The following is a 24615-nucleotide window of genomic DNA, read 5'->3' on the forward strand; positions in this document are numbered from 1 at the left end:
CTGCACACAGAGCCCAGCTCCTATCACTGCATTTATTGATTCCTTTTGCACCAACAAGGCGAGATGAGGTTGAATTCAAACCCAAAACAACCCAAAGGGAGAAGGGGATGGAAGGGGGATGGGTTCCTATCTCAGTTGTAGGGGTGGTGTTGCAGGAGGAGCAGTGGGTCCCATGGGTGCTGAGGGGGGGCTGTTGGACCCCAGCCCCCTCCCCTGCCCCCAGCATTGCCCTCCCCGTGCCGCACAGTTCATCACCCCCTGCCCAGCTCAGGTGGGTTTGGGGGCATCCGTGTCCCATCCCCACAGCGCCGTGTCCTTCGTCCATCAGTCCCAGCGTGGAGGGGATGCGGCTCAGTCCTCCGGGGGGGCCGGGGGTCTCAGCTGGGGCTGCGGGTGGGGCTGGCTTCGTTGCTGTCGCTCACCAGGCACTCGTTGGACTTGAGGCTGGCCAGGGACTTGCAGCTGGGCAGCGAGGCCAGGGAGCCGCAGAGCCCCAGCATGGACGGTGTGGGGTCCTTCCCTGCGGGGACACAGCGCGTGGTGGGGGCTGCGAGTGGGGACGGGGCTGTACCGGGGGGGGGGACCCGATGGCTGAGTGGGAAGCAGCCCTACTGTGGATTGGGGGGGTCGGGGCCCCATGCAGCCCCCCAAGGGAGGGTCTTACTCCAGGGAGGGTCTTACCCAAGGGCCCCCAGGGCTCCCCTTCGCGCTTGCCCTCGCCCAGGCGCTGGGAGTCGGAGCTGAGGCTGTTCTCGGCCGAGAGCTGGTCGGTGCTCACGAAGCTGTGCCTGCAGATGGACGGCGCTCAGTTCCCCCCCCCCGGGGCCAATGGGACGCGGGTCGCAGCTCTGCCCCCTGCCCCCCCCGGTTACCTCCTGTACAGCTTGCTGTCCGAGCCGCTCTCGTTGCCATTGAGCGTCCCCAGCGATGGCCACTGGTTGACCAAAGGTGTCACCATCTCCTTGGAGAGCTGCGCCAGCTGCGGGTTCTCACATGGGATCAGCCCCGTCCTGCGGCACAGATAGGGGGGAGCACTGAGAAATGGGGCACACAGCACATAGTGACCCATAGGTGTCCTATAGGGCACGTGGGGAAATGGGGACCCAGCGCATCTCACAGGACACATGGAGCAGGATGGGGATGGGATGGGGATGGAATGGAATGGGATGGGGATGGGATGGGATGGGATGGGATGGGATGGGATGGGATGGGATGGGATGGGATGGGATGGGATGGGATGGGATGGGATGGGGATGGGATGGGATGGGATGGGATGGGTTGAGATGGGATGGGACGGGACGGGACAGGACGGGATGGGATGGGATGGGGATGGGATGGAGATGGGATGGGTCCCCACTCACAGCTGCTCCTGCAGCTCCAGGATGACGCCCTCCAGCTCCCTTTTCTCCAGCTGATTCTGCACCACCGCCTCCTCCAGCCGCAGCTTCAGCCTCTTGTTTTCTGCCTCCAGGTCCTTCAGCTGTGACTCCCGCAGCCGCACCAGCTCCTCCAGGTATCCCTGTGGGGTCACCCATAGCAGTGCCACCCAGTGCAGGGTGATTGATGGGGACAGGGCTGGCTCTGCATCCCCTTGGGTGCTGCAGGGATGTGGGCCGTGTGTGGGGTGCTCAGGGCTGCAGCATCCCATTGGGGTTGGTACCCAGGTGTCTCCATCCCAAGAACACCCAGTATATGGGATTCTCAAAGCTGGAGCATCCCATAAGGGTTGATATGCAGGTGGACTTGTCCCAATGACCAATAGGGTCTAGGAGACAGTATGGGGTGCTGCAAGCTGGAGCATTCCATTGGGGTTGGTACCCAGGTGGCTCCATCCCAAACACCATCAGGATATGGTATGTTCATGCTGCAGCATCCTATAAAGCTCAGTACCCAGGCTGCCCCATCCCAAGCACCACCAGGAAACCAAGTCCAAAGCTGCAGCATCCCATAAAGACCAGCAGGCAGGTGTCCCCATCCCAAGCTCTAATAGGATACAGGAAACACTACGGGATGCTGAGAGCTGGAGCATCCCATTGGGGTTGGTACCCAGGTGTCTCCATCCCAATGATCACCGGGATGTGGGACATTCAGAGCCGAAGCATCCCATTAGGATTGATATACAGCTGATCTCATCCCAAGGGCTGATAGGATCCCCAGAGTCAAACCCCCCCATGGGGTCAGCACCTGGTACCCCCTATATCCCCCCCCCCCCCCTGGTACCTTTTGGGCATAAACAATGCGGAATTTCTGCTCCATCTTGCGCCACTTGTTGTACCAGCTGTCCTCATCCGTGACCAATGGCAGGTAGGGGTGCTCGGGAGAGCTGTCCTCGCTGGTGCTGCTCCCCATGCTGCCCCGCTCCTCCTCCTCACTCAGGTAGTCGTAGCTGGGGAGGGGGGCACAGGGGGGGGGCTCAGTGTGTGTGTGTGGGTCCAGCAATGGGGCAGTGGGGCTGTGGGTACCTCTGTGTGAACTTCAGGTAGGGCGTATAGTCAATGACCGCAGGCACCTTGCCGTCCATCACCTCACCCTTCAGGCAGAAGCTGGAGGGGATGGGGGTGAGCAGAGGGGTCTTAAGGGGGGGGGGGGACATGGCGACCACCTGCCTTCATCCCACCTGAAGTCGATGGCGCCGAGACCGATGAGCATCCCGACCAGCAGCGTGGATTCCTCCCGCAGCATGATGGCCCCGTCGTCATAGAACCGCCTGCAGGGGGGGGGTGGGCACCCATTGGGGGTGGGGGGTGTATGGGGGGAGGTTGTGGGGGGTGGGAGGGGTTGAATCTCACCTGGTGGTCCTCGTGTCCCGCAGCGCCGTGGTGATGTAGTCAGAAATGCGCTTCTCCATCAGCGCCACGCGGATCCACGCCCGGCCCTGCAGTGGGGCTCACAGTGCTGTGCCAGCCCCACATCGCTGCCCCATAGCACCGCTGTGACACCCCCAACATGACCCCCATGGGACCCTGCCTGGGAATGGTGGGGTGAGATGGGGATGTGGGGTGAGATGGGGGGGACAAAGGGGATGGCAATGGGAATTGGGGGCTGGGAGGGGGCTGGGGGTGATAATGGGGGTGGAGGATGGGGACATGGATGGGGATGAGGATGGAAATAGGGGGGAGGATGGGAACAAGGTTGGTAACATGGATGGGGCTGGGGGTGGTAATGGGGACATGGATGGGGACATGGATGGGGATAAAGTGAAGATGGAAAAGGGATGTGGACAGGGATGGGGATGAAGGCAGAGGGAGGATGGGAATAGGGCTGGGGATGTGGATGGTTCTGGGCATGGAAATAGGGTGGGAGGATGGGAAAAAGGAGGGGGGCACAGATGGAGATGGGAAGTGGATGGGGATGGAGTGATCAATGGGGTGGGATGAGGGTGAAGCTGAAGGGAGGATGGGAACAGAGACAGGGAGAGGGGATAAGAAGTGGGCCATGGGCCAGGGCTGTGCCTTGGATGGGAGCTGGGAATGGGGATGGGATGGGGATGGGATGGGGATGGGATGGGATGGGATGGGATGGGATGGGATGGGATGGGGGTGGGGGTGGAGGGGGCTCCCCCTGACCTTGGCCCTGGAGGTGCTGATGTTCTCCATGCTCTCGATGCTGCTGACGCAGTTGTTGGGCACTTTGCTGCAGGCCAGACGGATGTAATCCCAAAAACCACGTTGCCCATCAGAGCTGAACCAGCTGACAGGACCTGGGGGCAGCAATGGGGGGCTCCAGTCCCCATCTGGGACATATGGGGGGGATGTGGGGGGGGCCCCGTGGTACCTTTGAAGCGGTGGCTGAGGATCTGCTCGAGGATGGCGGCGAAGTTGACGAACTCCTCGGAGGAGTCATCGATGGGCTCCGCTGTGTGCTTCTCCAGCAGCGTCTTCACTGAGAACCTGGGGGGGAGATGGGGGGCAGGAGGGGACGTGTCCCCATGGGGTGTCCCCATGTAATGTCCCCATGGGGTGTCCCTGCTCTGTGACCCCACAATGTGATGCTGTGCTGTGTCCCCACCATTCATCCTGCTGTGTCCCCATCCTGTGTCCCCATTCGTATCCCTGCTGTGTACCCCCATTGCACATCCCTATGTCCTGTCCCCACATTGTGACCCCACATCATGTCCCCATGGCACACCCCTATGGCCTGGCCTGTCCCCACGCTGTGACCCCATCACGTGTCCCCATGCTGTGACCCTACATTGTGTCCCCACCATCCCTATGCTGTGTCCCCACAATACATCCTCCTGGTCTGTGCTCATCACGTGTCCCCATAACGTGCTCCCATGGTGTCACCCCATCCTATATCCTATAGCGTGTCCCTACAACAGCATGACCCCACACCATGTCCCCATGGCACATCCCTATGGCCTGTAATGTCCCCACACTATGACCCCTTCATGTGTCCCTATGGCATGTCCCCATAATGTGCTCCCATGGTGTGACCCCCATCCTATGTCCCTATAGCGTGTCCCTACAACACCATGACCCCACACTGTGTCCCCATGGCACATCCCTATGGCCTGTCCCCACACTGTGACCCCACACCATGTCCCCATGGCACATCCCCAACCTTCATCCCCCCCATGTCCCCACTCCTTGTCCCCATTGCGCTCCCCTTGTGCAGCCCCATCCAACCTCATCCCAGCCCAACCCACTATAACTCCGGGCTCTGCTCTCTGTCCCCACATCCCCATGGGACCCACAGAGCGTCCGTCGCTGCCCCACATTGCGCCCGGCCCGGAAGGCCGAACAAAGGCCCCTTTCCTCCCGGCCGTACGCGGGCGGTGATGGTTTCCCCTTCCGCCGCTGGACGGGGCGATGCTGAGGGACAGAACCCAGCCCAGGGCGGGGATGGATCTGAGGAGGATGGGGGTGTTTGTATGGGGGATATTGTGGGGATGGGGAGTCAGACTGTGGGGTCAGTGGCAGAGGGGTGTCCTATATCATAGGGGGTGTCCTATATCATAGGGGGTGTCCTATATCATAGGGAAGGGGCATAGGGGGTCTACGCAGCTCAGTGATGCTCTCAGGTGGGGAGATGGGGGCACACCGACCCCAACCTGCCCCCCTCCCCATGTCTTGGCTGGGGGCTCACAGCCATCACAGTGGGGCTGGGGCTCATCCCCCCACTGCTGTGGGGTGGGGACCAGCGCAGCCCCCTCCACGTGTCCCCCCATCCCCAGCCCCCAGCCCCACATCCCGGTCCAGCCGGCATCGCCATGACAACCCGCATCCTCCATCCTCCATCCCGCTGCCCTCCTCCTCCCCCAGGGGCTGACGTCACTTCCTCGGCCCCACACCCACCGGGAGGGGGGGGGGTCCCTGCCGCCCCCCCCCAACCTATAACCCCCCCCCATGGCCTCCCCCCACACCCCCCTCCCCTCCCGCTGCCCCCCAGCCCCCCACGGCCGCCCCCAGCCCCCCCAGATCCCACAACCCCCGCACTATTTTGCAGCCCTGAACCCCCCCATTCCCCCCCCAGGGGCCTTTAGCCCTCCTCTATGTATGTATATGTGTACATATGCCCCCCCCACAAGCACCCCCACCTCTCCCCATCACCCCCCACCCCCAAATTCCATCCTTCAGCCCCAAACCCACACAACCCCCCCCCACCCCATCACCCCCCCCCATCAATCCCCTCATCTCAAAGGGCCACAACAGCGGATCCCACCCCCCCCATCCCATCCTCCACCCACACCGACCCTCTCCCCCCTCCCCCAATCCCCCCCCATCTCTATAATACCCCCCCCTTATTTTACCCCCCCCCCCCCCCACCTGCACACTGTGATGAGGTTTCTCCTTTCCACGGCGATGTTTCTGGACGACGCTTTCTTGGAGGACAGCCCCAGAGCCATGGCAGCCCGCACGCAGCCCGCTGCCATCCGCCAAGGGGCGAAGGCGTTGGGGCCCACGGCCACGCGCGATGCCCCCCCCCCAACCCAATGCCCCCCCCCACCCCACCTCTCCCTGCCCCCTTCTTCCTCCTCCTCCTCCTCCTCCTCCTACCCCCGCTTCGTTACGGGTTGGGGCCTCTGGAGCCCGGGCTCAGCCCCGCAGGGATGGGGAGGGATGGGGATGTTGTGGGGGGGGGGATGGGGGGCGAGGTGCATTTTGGGGGAGCGTCACCCCCCCCGCCCCCCCCCACAACGCAGCGTCTGTGTCTGAGCATCGCCCCCCCCCCGCGATGCTGAGCGCCGGCTGGAGCGGCGCTGCTTTACGGCCCCCCCCCTTAATGAGCATCAATTTACACCCCCCCCCCACGGTGCTCTCTGTGCTGAGCATCACCCCACACCGCCCCCCCCATAACCATCACCCCCCATAGCCGTCATCACCCCATGGATGGAACCCCTCACAGACCCCCTATGAGCATTGTCCCTTATGAGCATCACCCCATAACCATCACCCCCCAACCCTCCCATAAGCATCACCCCCCCATTCCCCTCCTGTAACCATCACCCCCCGTCCCCTCCCCATAGCCCTCACCCCCCCAACCCCCCCCATAACCACCCTCTCCCTCCTCCCCCATAACCATCACCCCCCCCATCCCCCCCCTGTAACCATCACCCCCCACCCCCCCATATCCCTCACCCCCCCATTAACACCACCCCCTCATCCCCCCCAAAACCATCACCCCCTACAACCCCCCCCCCCTAAGCATCACCCCACTGCCCCCCCCCCACAAGCTCCATCACCCCCATAGACCCCCCCCATGAACATCACCCCACCCCCCCAAACACCATAACCCTCCAATGGGGCTGTGGATGGGGGGGGGTGCCCTCTCCATCCCACTCTGCCCCACATTGTGGGTATTGTGGGGCAATCAGTGGGGTGCTGCCCCCCCCCATAGCACCCCAATCATTGAGTCACCCCAAACAGTGAGGAGATGGGGGGGGACCCCAAAACCCATAGGGAGGGGAACATACAGCAGCGCCCTGATAAGAGCAGGGCTGTTATCAGTGCACACAGACCCCCCAGCACGGAGCCCAATGAGAGACCTATAAGTGTGGATGGGGGGGGGGGTGCACATATGTGTTACATGTACATGTGTGTGTGTTACATGTACATGTGTGTGTGTGTACATGTGTGTGCAGGTGTGAGCTTGCACTGTTGTGCTTTGGAATCAGCTTGTGCACACACTTGTGTGCAGGACAGAGGGACAGAGGGACAGGGGGATGGAGGGACAGGGGGACAGAAGTAGAGGGGTACAGGGGGATATGGGGACAGGGGGACAGAGGGACATGGGGACAGAAGGACAGGGGGACATGGGGACAGGGGGCATGGGGACAATGGGACAGAGGGACAGAAGGACATGGGGACGGTGGGACATGGGGATAGCGGGACAGAGGGACAGAGGGACAGAAGGACAGGGGGACAGGGGGATGGAGGGACAGAGGGACAGGGGGACAGAGGGGCAAAGGGATAGAAGGACAGAGGGACAGGGGGATAGGGAGATGGGGATGGGGGACAGGGGGACAGAAGGACGGGAGGACAGAGGGACAGAGGGACAGGGGGACAGGGGGACAGGGGGATAGGGGGATGGAGGGACAGAGGGACAGAGGGACAGGGGGATAGGGAGACGGGGACATGGGAACAGGGACAGAGGGACAGGGGGACATGGGGACAGTAGGACATAGGGACAGAGGGACAGGAGGGCAGAAGGACAGGGGGACAGTAGGACAGGCTCGTCCCATTGCCATCGATTGGCCCCGCAGCCCCATTTGGGGAACACCCCCCCCCCTTAAGAGGAACCCCAAAGTCCGGCCATTGAGGGGGGGGGGATCCCCAGGAGTTTCCCCCCCCCCATCCCGGGAATCCCGCAGCCCCGCAATGGAGCGGGACGGGGCAGCGCTGCGGGACGGGGCGCGTGTGATGGGCTGGCGCAGATGTTGCGCCCCGATAACGGAGTGTGTGGGGCTGGGGGGGGCAAAGGGGGGGGAGCGGGGTGAGGGCGGCCGGGGGGAGATTAGGAGGTGACAGTGACTCAGGGCATTTGGGATCCTGAGCCGGTGCTGCGCGGAGCCGGGGGTGGCGGCGGCGGCCCCAGGTGGGTGTGGGGTCGGGGGGCGAAGGGGGTGGGGGCACCTCGAGGGGGTCCTATGTGGGTCCGGGTTGGGGGGGGTCCCTGGGTTTGGTGGTGGGGGTGGATGGGGGGTGCAATGGGGTGGGGTCCTGCTTTGGGGGGTGGGTGTCCCTATGGGGTCTGTGCCATATTGATGGGTGTAGGAGGGCGGTGTGAGCCCCCCATGTGGGTGGGGGGCACAAGGATGGGATCTGTGCTGCCCCATTGTGCCCTATAGACTATGAGGGCCCCATATGAGCGCAGCAGGTGCTTGGATAGAGCTTATGGCCCCCATTGCACTCCCATATAGTGTGTATGGCCCCCCATTGCACACCCATATAGTGTGTATGGCCCCCCATTGCACACCCATATAGTGTGTATGGCCCCCCATTGCACTCCCATATAGTGTGTATGGCCCCCCATTGCACACCCATATAGTGTGTATGGCCCCCTATTGCACACCCATATAGGGCGTATGGGCTCCCCATTGCACACCCATATAGGGTGTATGGCCCCCCATTGCACACCCATATAGTGTGTATGGCCCCCTATTGCAAACCCATATAGTGTGTATGGGCCCCCCATTGCACGCCCATATAGTGTGTATGGGCCCTCCATTGCACGCCCATATAGTGTGTATGGCCCCCCATTGCACACCCATATAGTGTGTATGGCCCCCCATTGCACACCCGTATAGGATATATGGGCACACCCATACTGGTTGTAAGGGTTTCCTATTGCAGACTCATATAGGATCGTGGAGTCCCTGTTGCACACATATAGGACACATGGGCTCCCCGTTGCACTCTCATATGGGGTGTATAGATTCCTCATTGCACACCTATGTGTGGGGTATGGGCTCCCTGCTGCAGACCCTTATAGGACACACAGGCTCCCCGTTACACACTCATATAGGACATACGGGCTCTCTATTGCACGCCCCCATAGGATATAAGGGCTCCCTATTGCACAACACACAGGACACATGGATTTCCCACCACACACCTTTATAGGACATTGAGCTCCCATTGCACACCCACGCAGGGGATCGAGGGTCCCCATTGCACACCCCCACCCCCATCACCCTATAGCAGTGTGGTCTCTGGGGCTGACCGAATCCCCCCCAGCCCCTCTCCTGTCCCCATGGGCTCCATATGGGATCAGTGGGGCAGCGGGGCGGGGGCTGGAGGTTCATTATCAGTGGGGCACAGCGGGGCTGACGCAAGAGGCAGCGGGGCGGCTCTGGGGGGGGGGAACGGGGCGGCCGTGCTGGGGGGCCGGGGGCCGCTGCCAAAACGGGGCCAGGCGGGGCAGGAAGGAGGAGGCCGGGTCCGAGGCGGCCGTGGTTCCCGTGACCCCGTCACCGCTCCCGTGTCCCCATCGTGTCCTTCGCGGCCCCACGGTGGCTCCTGCTTGGTGTCCCCCCCCTTTATCCCTTTATCCCTTTATTCCCTCTGTGGGCTCCCGTGCCCCCACCGCCAACATTGTGACCCCCCCCGGGGGGTCCCCGTGACCCCGTTGGGGTCCCCGCTGCTGCCAGCCTGGGAGTGAGCTCCTGCGTCACCCTGGTGAGAGCTGGGGGTCCCGCTGCCCCCCGATGTCCCCCGACCCACCTTCTCCCTGCTCCCCCCCCCCCCCCCCACCTCGCTTCCACGGGCTTCCCTGGGACACAGCGTGGGGTTCCCCTGCGTGGGTGCCCCGTGGGTGGAGATATAGGGCCCCCCCCGCTCCCCACGGGGTTCCCCCACGCGAGTGGGTGGGGGTCGGGGGGGGGGGGAACCCCTGGGGCGGCCGCGGGGTGGGGGCACCCACGGGCGTGGGGGGAGGGCGCCCCCTGGCGGTTGTGCCCTGGGGCAGTGGGGGGGGGACCCCACCCGTGGGCGTGGGTCCCTATAGGATCCGACCCACATGTGGGGCCATACGGGGCCTGACCCGTGCAGTGAGCTCTGTATGGGATCCACTCATGTCTGTGGGTCCCTATAGGATCTAAACAACGCTCATGGGGCCGTATGGGACCCCAGTCGTGCACAGCTCCATAGGGATGTGACCCACATGTGGGGCTCCATGGGATCATGGACTCCTGTGGTGGCCCATATGGGATCACATTCACATGCTGTAGAGGACCCATATGGACCCATATGGACCCATATGGACCCATATATGTGGCTCATATGGTTCAAACATCCAGCATTCATGGACACGGGGTGGTTTGGGATCCCACCCAGGGGCGTGAGACCAGACAGGACCTGATCCCTGTGTGTGGGTCCATATGGGACCTGCCCTTTACATGCAGGGCTCCTTATGGGACCTGCCCCACTCCTGAGAGATTGTGGGACCCAGCCCCTGCCCACAGCTCCATGGGGACCCGACCCCCCCATACACACACCGTAGGGACCCGACCCCCCCCTGCCGGCCGTCCCCTGGGTGCGGGCGGGATGGGGCTGCGTGTCACCTCCCAGGGGCAGCATTGGAGCTGTGCCATGTCCCAGCGCTGGTTCCCATCAGCAGGGCAGGGCACGGCCGACCCCCCCCCTTTTAAAAGCCCCCCCCCCACTTTGCTCCTAACTCTGTCTCTCTCCCGCACGCTGCAGAGCGGGGCATGGTGCCGCCGGGCTGAGCGCTGTATCGCAGCGGGGGGGTGAGCGGAGCCATGGAGGGGCCCGGCCAGGTAGGGACATCCTGGCCCCCCCCCCGCTGACCCCCTGACCCCCCTGATCCCACTGACCCCCCCCTCTATATATACCCACAGGACAGTGAGGACGCGCTACACAGGAGCCTGGACCCCGAGGGCTACGAGGACAGCAAGGGCTCCAGGATATCCCTGGGGGGGATGAGCAGTGAGTGGCACCCATGGGTGGGGGGGGGGGCAGTGATGCATGGAGGGGGGTATTGCATGTGGGGGCTGCAGGTTGCAATGTTGCCGTCGGTGCTTGTGTTGCACGGGTGCTCGTGTAGTGCAGGCGCGTTGCATGGTGTTGCATAGGAATGTTGCAAGGGTGCACCGGCGTTGCATGGCGCTGGTGTTGCATGTGTGCTGGTGTGACGTGGGCACCAGCGCTGCATTGCATGAGTGCCAGCGTTGGCACAGACACCAGCAATGCATGGACACTGGGGTTGCATGGGTGTCATTGTGGGAGTGGACACCAGCACTGCAAGGTAGCAGAGTTGCATGGGCACCAATGCTGCATGGACAGCAATGCAGCATGGACAGCAACGCTGCATGGGCACCAATGCTGCATGGACAGCAATGCCGCGTGCATTGCAGCAGTGCATGAGAGCCAGAGTCACACGGGTGTTGCACAGATGCGTTGCACGGGCTCTAGAGTTGCACGAGGTGCAGGAACAGCAGCACTGCACGGTGCTGACCGGGCGCTGCCGACCCCATAACGCTGCCGACCCCATAACGCTGCCATCCCATAACGCTGCCGTCCCATAACGCTGCCATCCCATAACACTGCCATCCCATAACACTGCCATCCCATAACGCTGCCGTCCCATAACGCTGCCGTCCCGTAATGCTGCCATCCCATAACGCTGCCATCCCATAACGCTGCCACCCCATAACGCTGCCATCCCATAACGCTGCCATCCCATAACGCTGCCGTCCCATAACGCTGCCATCCCATAACGCTGCCGCCCCATAACGCTGCGGTCCCATAACGCTGCCATCCCATAACGCTGCCGTCCCATAACGCTGCCATCCCGTAACGCTGCCACCCTGTAACGCTGCCGTCCCATAACGCTGCCATCCCATAACGCTGCCATCCCATAACGCTGCCATCCCATAGGGCTGCCGCCCCATAACGCTGCCGCCCCATAACGCTGCCGTCCCATAGGGCTGCCGTCCCATAACGCTGCCGTCCCATAACGCTGCCGTCCCATAACGCTGCCATCCCATAACGCTGCCATCCCATAACGCTGCCGTCCCATAGGGCTGCCGCCCCATAACGCTGCCGTCTCATAACGCTGCCATCCCATAACGCTGCCGCCCCATAACGCTGCCGTCCCATAACGCTGCCGTCTCATAACGCTGCCATCCCATAACGCTGCTGTCCCATAACGCTGCCGTCCCGTAACGCTGCCGTCCCATAGGGCTGCTGTCCCATAACGCTGCCGTTCCATAACGCTGCCGTCCCATAACGCTGCCGTCCCATAGGGCTGCCGACCCCATAACGCTGCCGTCCCATAACGCTGCCGCCCCATAACGCTGCCGTCCCATAACGCTGCCGTCCCATAACGCTGCCGTCCCATAACACTTCCGACCCCATAACGCTGCCGTCCCATAACACTTCCGACCCCATAATGCTGCCATCCCATAACGCTGCCGTCCCCATAACGCTGCCGTCCCATAACGCTGCCGTCCCATAACGCTGCTGCCCGTTGTGCACAGGGCCCGTTGGTGGCATTGGGTCCCCTCTGCGCAGGGCGAGATCCGAGCAGTTGTCCCCGCTGCGGTGAGTCGCTCCCACTCACGGACCCCTCCCCTCCCGGACGCCCCCTCCCCTAATTCGGCCCCACGGGCGCTGAACGCGGGGTGTTTTGCAGCCGCTTTCTGCCCGGCCACCGGGGATCGTATGATGTGGACGGGAGGAGGAGCGAGGTCGGGACCCCCCCGGGCCGGGCCGGTGGCGGAGGGCAGAGTGAGTGAGAGCGGGGACGTGGGGGGGGGAGGTTTAAAGAGATAAATGCGCGACCCCCGCCCCCATCCAGGTCCCTCCGGCGCAGCGGGGTGACCGCAACCGCTTGTGGTGATCGCCCCATTGATTGAGGGTAAACAGCGCCGTGTTTGGGGTGAGGACACGAACCACTCGGGGCTGAGCGCCGTCCGGAGTGGGGCGGCTTCGTGGCGACAAGGACGGCTCGGTGCGCCCCCGTGTTGCCATAGGGGACAGCGGTGGGGACGCGCTCCCCGTCCCATAAGCGGCTTTGCCCCCATCCTAATAGGGATGGATGCGGTGTCGGCAGGACCCGGCACATCATATAGGGACCGGGGGGTCCCTGATGTGGGTCCTGTGGGGTGACGGGGTGCGGTTCGCCCCCCCCGGGGGTTGCGGTGCTGTTTACTGTCAGCAGGAGCAAAGTGCTGCGGGGTTTATGGTGCACACAGGGCGTGGGGCCGACCCGCTGCACGCAGAGGGGCTTTATAGGGCCGGAGCATGTGGGGAGAGAGGGGGGGAGCAGGTAGGGAGGGGATGGGGACGGGGGACACCAGGCCCTTAGGTGAGGGGACGCCGTGTCCCCATCGTGGTGCAGGGGCTGGGGTTGGGGTCTGGAGCTGAGCAATGGGGCTGTCAGTGCTGGGCACTGCGGGGTGATGGGGAGCTGGGGGGGGGGACACCCTGCAGACCCCACTGGGGCTGGGCAGGACCTGCTGACACAGAACCTGCTCACAGCTCCATCAGTGACCGATGTGGACCTGGAGGCGGCGGGGAGCAGACAGCCCACGGCCCATAGGGACACACATGAGGTGGGTGCTGTGCCCATATGGACCCCCATTCCCCATCACAACAGCAATGAGACCACCTGGGAATGATGCTGGGGGGGGTCCTGGCTGCAGTGGGGTGTGTGGGCAGCATGGCCGCAGCTTTGAGCTGTGGGTGACACGTGGTGACCGCAGGGGTACGTGGAGCTGCACGAGCTGGTGCTGGACAGCAGGAAGGATCCGTGCTGGATGGAGGCCGGGCGCTGGGTGCAGCTGGAGGAGAGCATGGAGCCGGGGGGGACATGGGGCACCCACCTCCCCCTGCTCACCTACCACAGCCTGCTGGAGCTGCGCAGGGCCTTTGCCAAAGGTGGGGACCCCATTATGTGCAATAGGGGATGTGGGTATGGCGATGTGATGTGCCATAACGTGGTGCCAACGCTGCCCATCCCACAGGCGTCGTGCTGCTGGATGTGGCCGCCACGTCGCTGGCAGCCATTGCCAACACGCTGCTGGAGCAGCTCATCTACGAGGGGCAGCTGAAGCCACAGCACCGCGAGGACGTCCTGCGGGCACTGCTGCTGCAGCACAAGTACGACCCCCCCTTTATAAGTGTGTCCCCCCTTTATAAGGCCGTGTCCCCCCACATTGGGGTTGATGGTGGCTGTCGTGGCCTTGCAGGCATCCCAGTGAGGGGGAGTCGGTGTGGACGCTGCCGGCAGCGCAGCTGCAGCACTCGGATGGGGAGCAGAAGGACGCGGAGCAGCGCGCATTGCTGCGGGAGCACGGGGCTGTGGAGATGAGGGAGCTGCATGGGGCACAGCAGGCAAGTAAAGGGGGGGGGGTGCAGGGAGGGACAGAGTGGGACATGAAGGCCGGGGGGACAGGGACCCATAGGGGTGTAGAGGGAGACACGTATGGGACGTGCAGGGGGTGATGGGGATGGAGGGGATGGCGCAGGACCTGCAGTGCACATACAGGAGATACCTGGGGGGCTCTCAGGGGCATGCAGGGATGGAGCAGCAGGGTGACCCCTGCCCCCCCCTCTCTGCCCCCACAGAGCCCCCCCGGGGCGCAGCTCGGCCCCCAGCTCCACCAGCAGCTCCCTGAGGACACCGAGGCCACGCTGGTGCTCGTGGGTGAGTGCTGGGGGGGGGCTGTGCCCCACACTGCTGTGTGCTCACACACTGCTCCCCACACCCTCATCCCCCCCCATCTCCAGGTCCCATTCTGTGTCCCCATACCTGTCCCTGTGCCACCACGTCACTGCATCCCTGCACCTCCATTTCTCATGCCCCTATACCCCACTGCCCAACGTCCCTGTAACCCCATTTCCCCATGTCCCTATATCCCTCACATCCCAACGTCCCTATATCCCCAAACCCCAATGTTCCTATTATCTCATTTCCCAGTGTCCCTATATCCCCACTTCTCAGTGTCCCTATGTTCCCATCTCCCTCTATCCCCATATTCCCATGTCCCTATGCCCCCACATCCCAGTGACCCTATATCCCCATAAATCCCCACTGTCCCTACACCCCCACTTCCCTACACCCTCACTTCCCAATGTCCCCATATCCCCACATCCCTATATCCCCATCATGTCCCTATATCTCATTTCCCAGTGTCTCCATAGCCTCACTTCCCTACACCCCGACTTCCCAACATCCCTATATCCCATTTCCCTCATCCCTACACCCCCACTTCCCAATATCCCTACATCCCCATGCCCCAATGTCCCTATATCTCATTTCCCAGTGGCCTTACACCCCCATTTCCCTACACCCCCCCACCCCAACATCCCTATATCCCCACACCCCAACGTCCCCCCACCCCGACACCCCCCATTCCCCCTCTATCCCCACCCCCGCTCCGTGCCCCCCTGACCCCCCGTTCCCCCCCAGGCTGTGCAGGGTTCCTGGATCATCCCACCTTGGCGCTGGTTCGGCTCCGTGCGGCGCTGCCTTTGGACTCGGTGCTGGCGGTGCCGCTCCCGGTGCGTTTCGTGCTCACGGTGCTGGGTCCGGACAGTCCCCGCATCAGTTACCACGAGATCGGCCGCGCTGCAGCCACCGTCATGGCCGACCGGGTACTGCACCGTGTCCCCAAATCCCTGTGTCCCCATGTACCTACATCCCCATGTCCCTGTGTCCCCATGTCCCCATATATCTGGTCCCCATATCTCTATATCCCTCTGTCCCTTTGCATTTCATGACCCTTGTGTCCCCATGTCCCCATGGATCTGCGTCCCCATGTCCCTGTGTCCCCGTGTATCTCTGCCCTCATTACCCAGTACATCTGTGTCCCCATGTCCCCATGTATCCATATCCCCGTGTCCCCATGTCCCCACATCCCTCTGCCCCCATGTATCTGTGTCCCCATGTCCCTATATATCCATATCCCCATGTCCCAATGCACCCCTGTCCCCATATGACTGTGTGCCCATGAACCCCTGCCCCACTGTGTCCCCATGTCCCTCTGTATGTGTCCCCATATCCCCATGTCCCCACACCATGTCCCCCTGCCCCTATCCCTTTGTGTCCCCCCATCAGCCCACACCCCATGGCCCCACATCCCAGTGTCACAATGTCCCATGTCCCCATTGCCCCATGCCCACACACCATTGCCCTCATCCCCTCCCTTAATGCCCCCCCACCCCCACAATCCCAACCCCTCACCCCAATTTGACCCATTCCAACCCCTCAACACCTCCCCTCTCCCACCCCCCGTCTCCCCCCTCTCCACCCCACAGCTGTTCCGCCGTGACGCCTATTTATGTGGTGGTCGTGGGGAGCTGCTGGGGGGGCTGGAGAGTTTCCTGGATGCCAGCATCGTCCTGCCACCCCACGAGGTGCCCAACGAGCAGCACCTCCGTGCCCTGATCCCGCTGCAGCACCAGCTGCTCCGCCGCCGCCACCAGCACCCGGACACCGTGCACAGCCACCACGTCCCCAAAGACACCGGTACGGCCCCACTTTGGGGTCCCCATACCCCTACATCCCCCTCCCTGTCCAACAACCCTTTGGTTTCGATGCCTTCTCTGTCCATATAGAGGGTAAGGACCAGGTTCCGGATGATGACGACCCGCTGATCCGGACGGGGCGGCCGTTTGGGGGGCTGCTGAAGGACATCCGCCGCCGCTACCCCAAGTACCTGAGTGACATCAAGGATGCGCTGAGCCCGCAGTGCCTGGCTGCCGTCATCTTCATCTACTTCGCCGCGCTCTCACCCGCTGTCACCTTCGGGGGCTTGTTGGGTAATGCAGGGACGTGGGGAGCTGCCCTGCGTGGGTACGGGGTCTGCTGTGCTGTCATAGGGACCCCTGCATCCCCATCCCCCTGTGTCCCCACATCTGTATGTCCCCATGTCCCAATATCACATCTTCATTCCCCCTGTGTCCCCACGTCCCCCATGTCCCCATGTTCTTGTGTCCCCATGCCCATGCCTTCCCTGCATGGCCCCACATCTACATGTCCCCATTCCCCCCATATCCCTGTGCCCCCATGTCCCCATATCCCCATATCCCTGTGCCCTTATGTCCCCATATCCCTGTGCCCCCATGTCCCCATATCCCTGTCCCCCCATGTCCCCATGTCCCCATATCCCTGTGCCCTTATGTCCCCATGTCCCCATATCCCTGTGCCCCCATGTCCCCATGTCCCCATGTCCCTGTGCCCCCATGTCCCCATGTCCCTGTGCCTCCATATGCTCATGCCCCTGTGGCTCCAGGGCCCTCATATCCCCATCCCATGTCCCTATGTCCCTGTCTCCCATCTCCTCATGTCCCCATGCCCCAGTGGCCTGTTCCCCCATGCCCTCATATCCATATGTCCCCATATCCCCATGTCCCCACATCCCCACACCTCACCGTCCCATGTCCCCATGTCCTCATATCCCCCTATTCACACACCCCATGTCCCTGTGTCCTCATGTCCCTGTATCTCCACGCCCCAATATTCCACATCCCCATACCTTCACGCCCCACATCCCCACACCCACGTCCCCACAATGTCCCTGTGTCCCTATATCCCCATTCCCCAGTATCCCACATCCCCACATACACAGCACCCCCAGGACCCTACAGCCCTCTGTCTGCACTGAGCATTTTAGGGTTGGGGGGGTGTCTCCTTCTCCATCCCCCCACCCCCATCAAGCCCTGGCTGTGCCCCCCCAGGTGAGAAGACCCGTGGGATGATGGGGGTGTCGGAGCTGCTGGTCTCCACCTGTGTGCAGTGTCTGCTCTTCAGCCTGCTCAGTGCTCAGCCTCTGCTCGTCGTCGGCTTCTCGGGGCCGCTGCTGGTCTTTGAGGAGGCTTTCTTCTCGGTGGGACCCCAAACTTGGGGGGCTGGAAGGGGGGGGGGGGAACCTTGGGAGGGTAATTTGGGGGTGGTATACGTGTGATGTCAGGTAGGGGGGTGGCACTTTGGGGTGGCACAAAGGGAGAGGTGCTTTGGGGTGGCACTTTTGGGATGGCACATAGAGAATGGCACTTATGGGGTGGCACCTTTGGGGTGGTGTAAATGTGATGATCCATAGGGGGATGGCACCTTTGGGGTGGCACAGGGCTGATGGCATGTAGGGGGGTGGCACTTATAGGATGGCAATTATAGGGTGGCACCTTTGGGGTGGCATAGATGTAATGCCACATAGGGGGGATAGCACTTTTGGGATGGCATTTTGGGGGTGGCACCTTTGGGATGGCACATAGAGACTGACACTTATGGGGTGGCACCATTGGGGTGGGGTAGATGTGATGATCCATAGGGGGATGGCACTTTGGGTTGGCATTTTGGGGGTGGCACCTTTGGGATGGCACATAGGAGGTGGTACTTATGGGGATGGCACCTTTGGGGTGGCACAGCTGTGATGCCACATAGAGGGATGGCATTTTTGGGGGGGGGGTGCACATGGGGAGCGGCACTTATGGGGCAGCATATCTGTGATGGCACTTTTGGGGTGGCACAGGGCTGATGGCATGTAGGGGGGTGGCACCTTTAGAATGGCAATTATGGGGTGGCACCTTTGGGGTGGCATAGATATGATGATCCATAGGGGGATGGCACTTTTGAGATGGCACATAGAGACTGACACTTATGGGGTGGCACCTTTGGAGTGGCATAGATGTGATGATCCATAGGGAGGTGGCGCCTTTGGGGTGGCACAGGGCTGATGTCACATAGGGGGGTGGCACTTTTAGGATGGCAATGATGGGGTGGCACATTTGGGGTGGCACAGATGTGATGACCCATAGGGGGGACGGCACTTTTGGGATGGCATTTTGGGGGTGGCACCTTTGGGATGGCACATAGGAGGTGGTACTTATGGGGTGGCACATAATGACACTTTGGGGATGGCATATATGGAGCAGCACACAGGGGATGGCACACAGGAGGTGTGGGGCACCCCACATTGCCGTGGGGCTGATGGGGCCGTGTCCTTTGGTGGCAGTTCTGCGAGGCACAAGGCCTGGAGTACATCGTGGGCCGGGTGTGGATCGGCTTCTGGCTCATCCTGCTGGTGCTGGTGGTGGTGGCCTGCGAGGGCAGCGTCCTGGTGCGTTACCTGTCCCGATACACGCAGGAGATCTTCTCCTTCCTCATCTCCCTCATCTTCATCTATGAGACATTCGCCAAGCTGGTCACGGTGAGGGGGGGTCCCATAGGGTTAGAGAGAGCAGTGGGGTGCAGCAGGGATGGAGATGTGGGGTGAAGTGGGATGGAGCTATGGGGTGCAGCAGGGATGGAGTTGTGGGGTGCAGAAGGGATGGAGATGTGGGATGCAGTGGGGTGGAGCTGTGGGGTGGGATGGAGATGTGGGGTGCAGCAGGGATGGAGATGTGGGGTGAAGTGGGATGGACCTATTGGGTACAGTGGGATGTAGGGCTATGGGGTGCAGAAGGGATGGAGCTGTGGGGTGGGATGGAGATGTGAGGTGCAGTGGAATGGAGCCGTGGGGTATGGTGAGATGTGGGGCTATGGGGTGCAGCAGGGATGGAGCTGTGGGATGGACCCATGGGGTACAGTGGGATGGATCCATGGGGAACGGTGGGATGGAGATGTAGGGTACAGTGGGATGTAGGGCTATGGGGTGCAGACAGGGATGTATGTGGGGCCGTCCCATCCCAACCTCCTCTCCCACCCCCAGATCTTCAGGGCTCACCCGCTGCAGCGGAGGTACAACGGGAAGGACACCGTGGACCCGTCAGAGCCCCAACCCAACACAGCGCTGCTGTCCCTCGTCCTCATGGCCGGCACCTTCTTCCTCGCCCTTTTCCTCCGTAAATTCAAGAACAGCGCGTTCCTGCCCGGCACGGTGGGTTTGGGGGGGGGTTGGGTTTTGTCACCCCCCAGGGTGTGTGTGTGGGGGTCCCATTGGCTGGAGGGGGGGCTCAGTGTGGTGTCCATGCAGATCCGGCGCCTTATCGGGGACTTTGGGGTGCCCATCTCCATCTTCATCATGGCTCTGGCTGATTTCTTCATTGAGGACACCTACACACAGGTATTGGGGTGTCCCTGTGGGTGGGTGGGGGGCACAAGGTGACTGTGGAGGGGGGGGGGGGGGTTGTGGGATGCACCAACCTGATGTTCCATCTCTGCTCCTGTGCAGAAACTGAAGGTGCCCCGAGGGCTGGAGGTGACCAACGCCACTGCCCGGGGTTGGTTCATCCACCCCATGGGCAACAACACCCCCTTCCCCATCTGGATGATGTTTGCTTCTGTAGTCCCAGCCCTGCTGGTCTTCATCCTCATCTTCCTCGAGACGCAGATCACCACGTGAGGATGGAGGGGGGCGGGTTGGGATCCCACACTGTCCTCCTCTCTGCCCCCACCCCATCGCCATCCTCTCCCTATCCCCATTACAACCTCCATCCCCATCCCCTCCCTGTCCCCATTACAACCTCCATCCCCATCCCCTCCCTGTTCCCATTACAACCTCCATCCCCTCCCTATCCCCATTACAACCTCCATCCCCATCCCATTGCTGTCCCCATTACAACCTCCATCCCCATCCCATTGCTGTCCCCATTACAACCTCCATCCCCATCCCATTGCTGTCCCCATTACAACCTCCATCCCCATCCCATTGCTGTCCCCATTACAACCTCCATCCCCGTCCCATTGCTGTCCCCATTACAACCTCCATCCCCATCCCTTTGCTGTCCCCATCCTCAACCCTCCATGCATCCCCTCCATCCCCACAGCCTCATCGTCAGCAAACCGGAGCGGAAGCTGGTGAAGGGCTCAGGGTTCCACCTGGACCTGCTGCTGATCGTGGCCATGGGTGGCATTGCTGCCCTCTTTGGCATGCCCTGGCTGAGCGCTACCACTGTGCGCACCATCACGCACGCCAACGCTCTGACCGTCATGAGCAAAAGCTCGGGGCCGGGGGAGAAGTCCCAGATCCTGGAGGTGAAGGAGCAGCGCATCAGCGGGCTGCTGGTGGCCGTGCTGATCGGTGAGAGGGATGGGGATGGGTGTAATAGGGTTTAAGGGAGGTTGGACCCGTCCCTGTGGTGCCCGCTGACCCTACATCCCACCAGGCGTCTCCATCCTGATGGAGCCCATCCTGAAGTTCATCCCGCTGTCTGTGCTCTTCGGCATCTTCCTCTACATGGGCGTCACTTCGCTCTTTGGCATCCAGCTCTTTGATCGCATCCTGCTGTTGCTGATGCCCCCCAAGTACCACCCCAAGGAGCCCTATGTCACCAGGGTGAGGCAGCCCTGCTTTGGGGCACCCCGCAGCCCTGTTCCTTACCAGGCTCTGAGCCCCCCTGACCCCTCTCTGTGCCGCAGGTGAAGACGTGGCGGATGCACATCTTTACCCTGACTCAGATCCTGATGCTGGCGCTGCTCTGGGGGGTGAAAGCCAGCCCGGCATCGCTGGCGCTGCCCTTCGTCCTTGTCCTCACGGTGCCGCTGCGGCGGCTCCTGCTGCCCCGCATCTTCAGCGACATCGAGCTCAAATGCGTGCGTGCCCATCCACCCCCACCTCCCCTCGTCCCCATCCCTGTTCCCACCCTTGTCTTTGTCCTCATCTCCCTCCCTGTTCTTGATGTGTCCTCCCACCCCCAACCTGTCCCCATCCCATCCCCATCTCTGTCTCCACCCCATTCACCATTTCCATCCTGATCCTCTTCCTGGCCCCATTATGATTGCCATCTCCATCCACGCCCATCCACCTCCATCACCGTCACTGCCCATCCTCATTTTTGACCCCTCATTATCTCCTCCCTGTCCCCATCCCTGTCCCATCTCCATCAAATCCATCATCTCCATCTCCACCCCCAACCCCATAATCTCCAACTCCATTTCACCTCCATCTCCATCATCTCCATCTCCAACTCCATTTCCACCTTCATTTCCATCTCCATCGTCTCCATCTGCATCTCCCTAATCTCCATCTCCAACTCCATCTCCATCATCTCTATCTCCATTTCCATCTCTATTGTCTCCATATCAATCATCTCCATCTCCAACTCCATCTTTTCTTTCATCATCACCATCTCTGTTTCCATCTCTATCATCTCCGTCTCCATCATCTCCAACTCCAACATCTTCATCTCTGTTTCCATCTCTATTGTCTCCATCTCCTCCACCTCCATCTCCACCTCCATCATCTCTATCATCTCCAACTCCAACATCTCCATCTCTGTTTTCATCTCTTTCGTCTCCAACTCCACCTCCAACTCCATCTCCTCCATCTTCGCCTCCATCATCTCCATCTCCAACTCCAACACCTTCATCTCCATTTCCATCCCTACCATCTCCATCTCCATCCCCACCTCCATCCTATCCCCAACCCCATCCCATCCCATCCCATCCCATCCCATCCCATCCCATCCCATCCCTCCTGACACCTCATCTCCCCCCACAGCTGGACACGGATGACGCGGTGGCGACATTTGAAGAGACGGAGGGCCAGGATGTGTACAACGAGGTGCAGATGCCCAGCTAAGGGCCCCACCGTGCCCCCACCCACATGTACATCCACCATTACCCCCCCATTGCCACGTTCTGCCCACAGCATCCCGCTATGCTGCCCAGCATCCCGGGGTAGGGATGTTACCAGCCCAGCACAGGGGCTAGGGGTTTGTAATGCAGAGAAATGCTGCAAAAACACTGAAAAAAAAAGAAAAAAAAATAGGCAAAAAATAGGCAAAAAAAAAAGGGATGCTTCTGCAGGGAAAAGCCAATGCTTGTGCAGGTAGAGCTTGCTGAAAACTGAGGGAAATAGCAGGGAAAAAATAGGATAATAATGATGCAAAAAGCACTTAGAAGCAGCAGCCGCCGCCAGGAGCCATGTGTACATTGCTGCTCACCACGGGGGGCTGTAACTTATTGCTAAGGGCCGCGTGTGTGTGTACATAGAGCTGAGCAATGAGGGTATGGAGACTGAGCGGGACCAGCGCCGGGCAGGGACTGCGGGCACCGAGTGCGTGTGTGTGTGTGTGTGTCTGTCTGGGTGTCTGTCTGTGTCCGTCCGTCCTGCTGCGGGTGTTGCTCGATGCGTTGGTGCCGTCCCGTTGGGTTTTAGCATTTCAGTTCAACCCATGTAGCTCTGAAGGGATTTTTCCCCGCCATGTCAACTGCTTGATGCCCATCGCCTGCCCCAAACCCATTCCCAATGGGATAGCCCAAAGCCATTGCAATGGATCACTCCCAAACCCATCCCCAATGGGATATCCCAAAGCCATTGCAATGGATCACTCCCAAACCCATTCCCAATGGGATATTCCAAAGCCATTCCAATGGGATCACTCCCAAACCCATTCCCAATGGGATATCCCAAAGCCATTGCAATGGATCACTCCCAAACCCATTCCCAATGGGATATCCCAAATCCATTCCAATAGGATCACTCCCAAACCCATTCCCAATGGGATATCCCAAAGCCATTCAAATAAGATCACTCCCAAACCCATCCCAATGGGATATCCAAAGCCATTGCAATGGGATCACTCCCAAACCCATCCCCAATGGGATATCCCAAAGCCATTGCAATGGATCACTCCCAAACCCATTCCCAGTGGGATATCCCAAAGCCATTGCAATGGGATCACTCCCAAACCCATTCCCAATGGGATCTCCCAAACCCATTCCCAATGGGGTCACTCCCAAACCACCTCCAGTGCCTTGGGGTCGTTTTTACCACTGATGTCTGAAATAAACGATGGTGCGTGCTTTGTTTGAGCTTCTCCTCCCGACCCACCTCCATCTCAGGCTTTAATAAAGATATTAATGACAACGGGACGGCAGTGGGGCCGCTCCTTCTGATGGGTCCCTATCAGAGACCCCGTGACCCCATAGGATGCCCATTGCCACCACCCCAAATGTCCCCCTGAGGTCCCATGGGATGCCCATTGCCACCAAGAGAAGCAACCCTATAAGACGAACCGATAAGGGAAATGCACTAATAAATGCCCCTATGACTTGATAAGAGAAACGACCCTATAGGGTGAATTGATAAGAAAAACGATCCTATAAGATGAGCTGATAAAGGAAACACACCGATAAATGCCCATATAAGATGAACTGATAAGGGAAACGACCCTATAAGATGAATAGCACCAATAAATGCCCCTATAAGATGAATTGATAAGAGAAACAACCCTATAAGACGAGCTGATAAGGGAAACACACCAATAAATGTCCCTATGAGTTGATAATAGAAGTGACCCTATAAGATGAGCTGATAAGGGAAACGACCCTATAAGATGAATTGATAAGGGAAACACACCGAAAAACGCCCCTATAAGATGAGCTGGGAAGAGAAGTGACCCTATAAGATGAATTGATAAGAGAAACGACCCTATAAGATGAATTGATAAGAGAAACGATCCTATAAGACAAACCAATAAGGGAAAGACACCAATAAATGCCCCTATAAGATAAACCCAAAAGAGAAACGACCCTATATGATGAATTGATAGGGGAAATACACCAATAAATGCCCCTATAAGATAAAGTGATAAGAGAAGTGACCCTATAAGATGAATTGATAAGGGAAACGCACCAATAAATGCCCCTATAAGACGAGTTGGTGAGAGAAGTGACCCTATAAGATAAATTGATAAGAGAAACAACCCTACAAGACGAGCTGATAAGGGAAACACACCAATAAATGCCCCTATAAGATGAATT

At 60.5% G+C, this 24615-nt stretch overlaps 2 protein-coding genes and 1 long non-coding RNA gene across 9 annotated transcripts; 1 reads left to right on the forward strand and 2 right to left on the reverse strand.

The window, feature by feature from the left end:
• Positions 1-18: 18 nt before the first annotated feature.
• Positions 19-6152, reverse strand: RUNDC3A (RUN domain containing 3A). 4 transcript variants are annotated; one of them, XR_014937151.1, is made up of 11 exons: positions 5769-6107; positions 3775-3890; positions 3567-3700; positions 2790-2875; positions 2618-2707; positions 2463-2543; positions 2221-2386; positions 1362-1598; positions 873-1010; positions 682-788; positions 19-520 (listed from the first exon to the last, which is right to left on the reverse strand). XR_014937151.1 is itself a non-coding variant. In XM_085523815.1 (11 exons), exons 1-11 carry the CDS (start codon positions 5873-5875, stop codon positions 378-380), a joined length of 1326 nt encoding a protein of 441 aa, XP_085379941.1. In that variant the 5' UTR covers positions 5876-6152; the 3' UTR covers positions 19-377. The 4 variants fall into 4 exon arrangements, 3 of the variants coding, with proteins under 3 accessions (XP_085379941.1, XP_085379943.1, XP_085379942.1); XM_085523815.1 differs by having other exon boundaries at positions 1362-1519; positions 5769-6152; XM_085523817.1 differs by lacking the exons at positions 3775-3890; positions 5769-6107 and having other exon boundaries at positions 1362-1519; positions 2790-2963.
• Positions 6153-7985: 1833 nt separating this feature from the next.
• SLC4A1 (solute carrier family 4 member 1 (Diego blood group)) lies at positions 7986-23664 on the forward strand. 4 transcript variants are annotated; one of them, XM_085523612.1, is made up of 22 exons: positions 7986-8037; positions 10644-10720; positions 10802-10889; positions 12443-12506; positions 12598-12692; positions 13446-13519; positions 13670-13844; positions 13931-14066; positions 14156-14300; positions 14535-14613; positions 15379-15563; positions 16227-16437; positions 16527-16730; positions 17649-17797; positions 18923-19117; positions 19619-19786; positions 19883-19972; positions 20081-20247; positions 20676-20929; positions 21015-21184; positions 21268-21441; positions 22349-23664. In XM_085523612.1, exons 2-22 carry the CDS (start codon positions 10703-10705, stop codon positions 22427-22429), a joined length of 2922 nt encoding a protein of 973 aa, XP_085379738.1. In that variant the 5' UTR covers positions 7986-8037; positions 10644-10702; the 3' UTR covers positions 22430-23664. The 4 variants fall into 4 exon arrangements, with proteins under 4 accessions (XP_085379738.1, XP_085379739.1, XP_085379740.1 ...); XM_085523613.1 differs by lacking the exon at positions 10644-10720; XM_085523614.1 differs by lacking the exons at positions 12443-12506; positions 12598-12692.
• Positions 18239-18887, reverse strand: LOC146757283 (uncharacterized). The gene is made up of 2 exons (XR_014937084.1): positions 18766-18887; positions 18239-18276 (listed from the first exon to the last, which is right to left on the reverse strand). It is a non-coding gene; the product is annotated as an uncharacterized LOC146757283 (long non-coding RNA).
• Positions 23665-24615: the final 951 nt, after the last annotated feature.

This window comes from Coturnix japonica, chromosome 24 (assembly GCF_054131305.1).
Source record: "Coturnix japonica strain WE chromosome 24, WE-NBRP24, whole genome shotgun sequence".
Taxonomy (NCBI): Eukaryota; Metazoa; Chordata; class Aves; order Galliformes; family Phasianidae; genus Coturnix; species Coturnix japonica.

Coding starts and splice junctions, on each gene's coding strand:
- SLC4A1 (XM_085523612.1), top strand. Junction 16,438..16,526: donor CCACGTCCCCAAAGACACCG/GTACGGCCCCAC, acceptor CTGTCCATATAG/AGGGTAAGGACCAGGTTCCG. Junction 17,798..18,922: donor TTGAGGAGGCTTTCTTCTCG/GTGGGACCCCAA, acceptor CTTTGGTGGCAG/TTCTGCGAGGCACAAGGCCT.
- RUNDC3A (XM_085523815.1), bottom strand. CDS start 5,875: ATGGCAGCGGGCTGCGTGCGGGCTGCCATGGCTCTGGGGCTGTCCTCC. Junction 2,708..2,789: donor CGGGACACGAGGACCACCAG/GTGAGATTCAAC, acceptor CCCCCCCTGCAG/GCGGTTCTATGACGACGGGG. Junction 1,520..2,220: donor GCATTGTTTATGCCCAAAAG/GTACCAGGGGGG, acceptor GTGACCCCACAG/GGATACCTGGAGGAGCTGGT.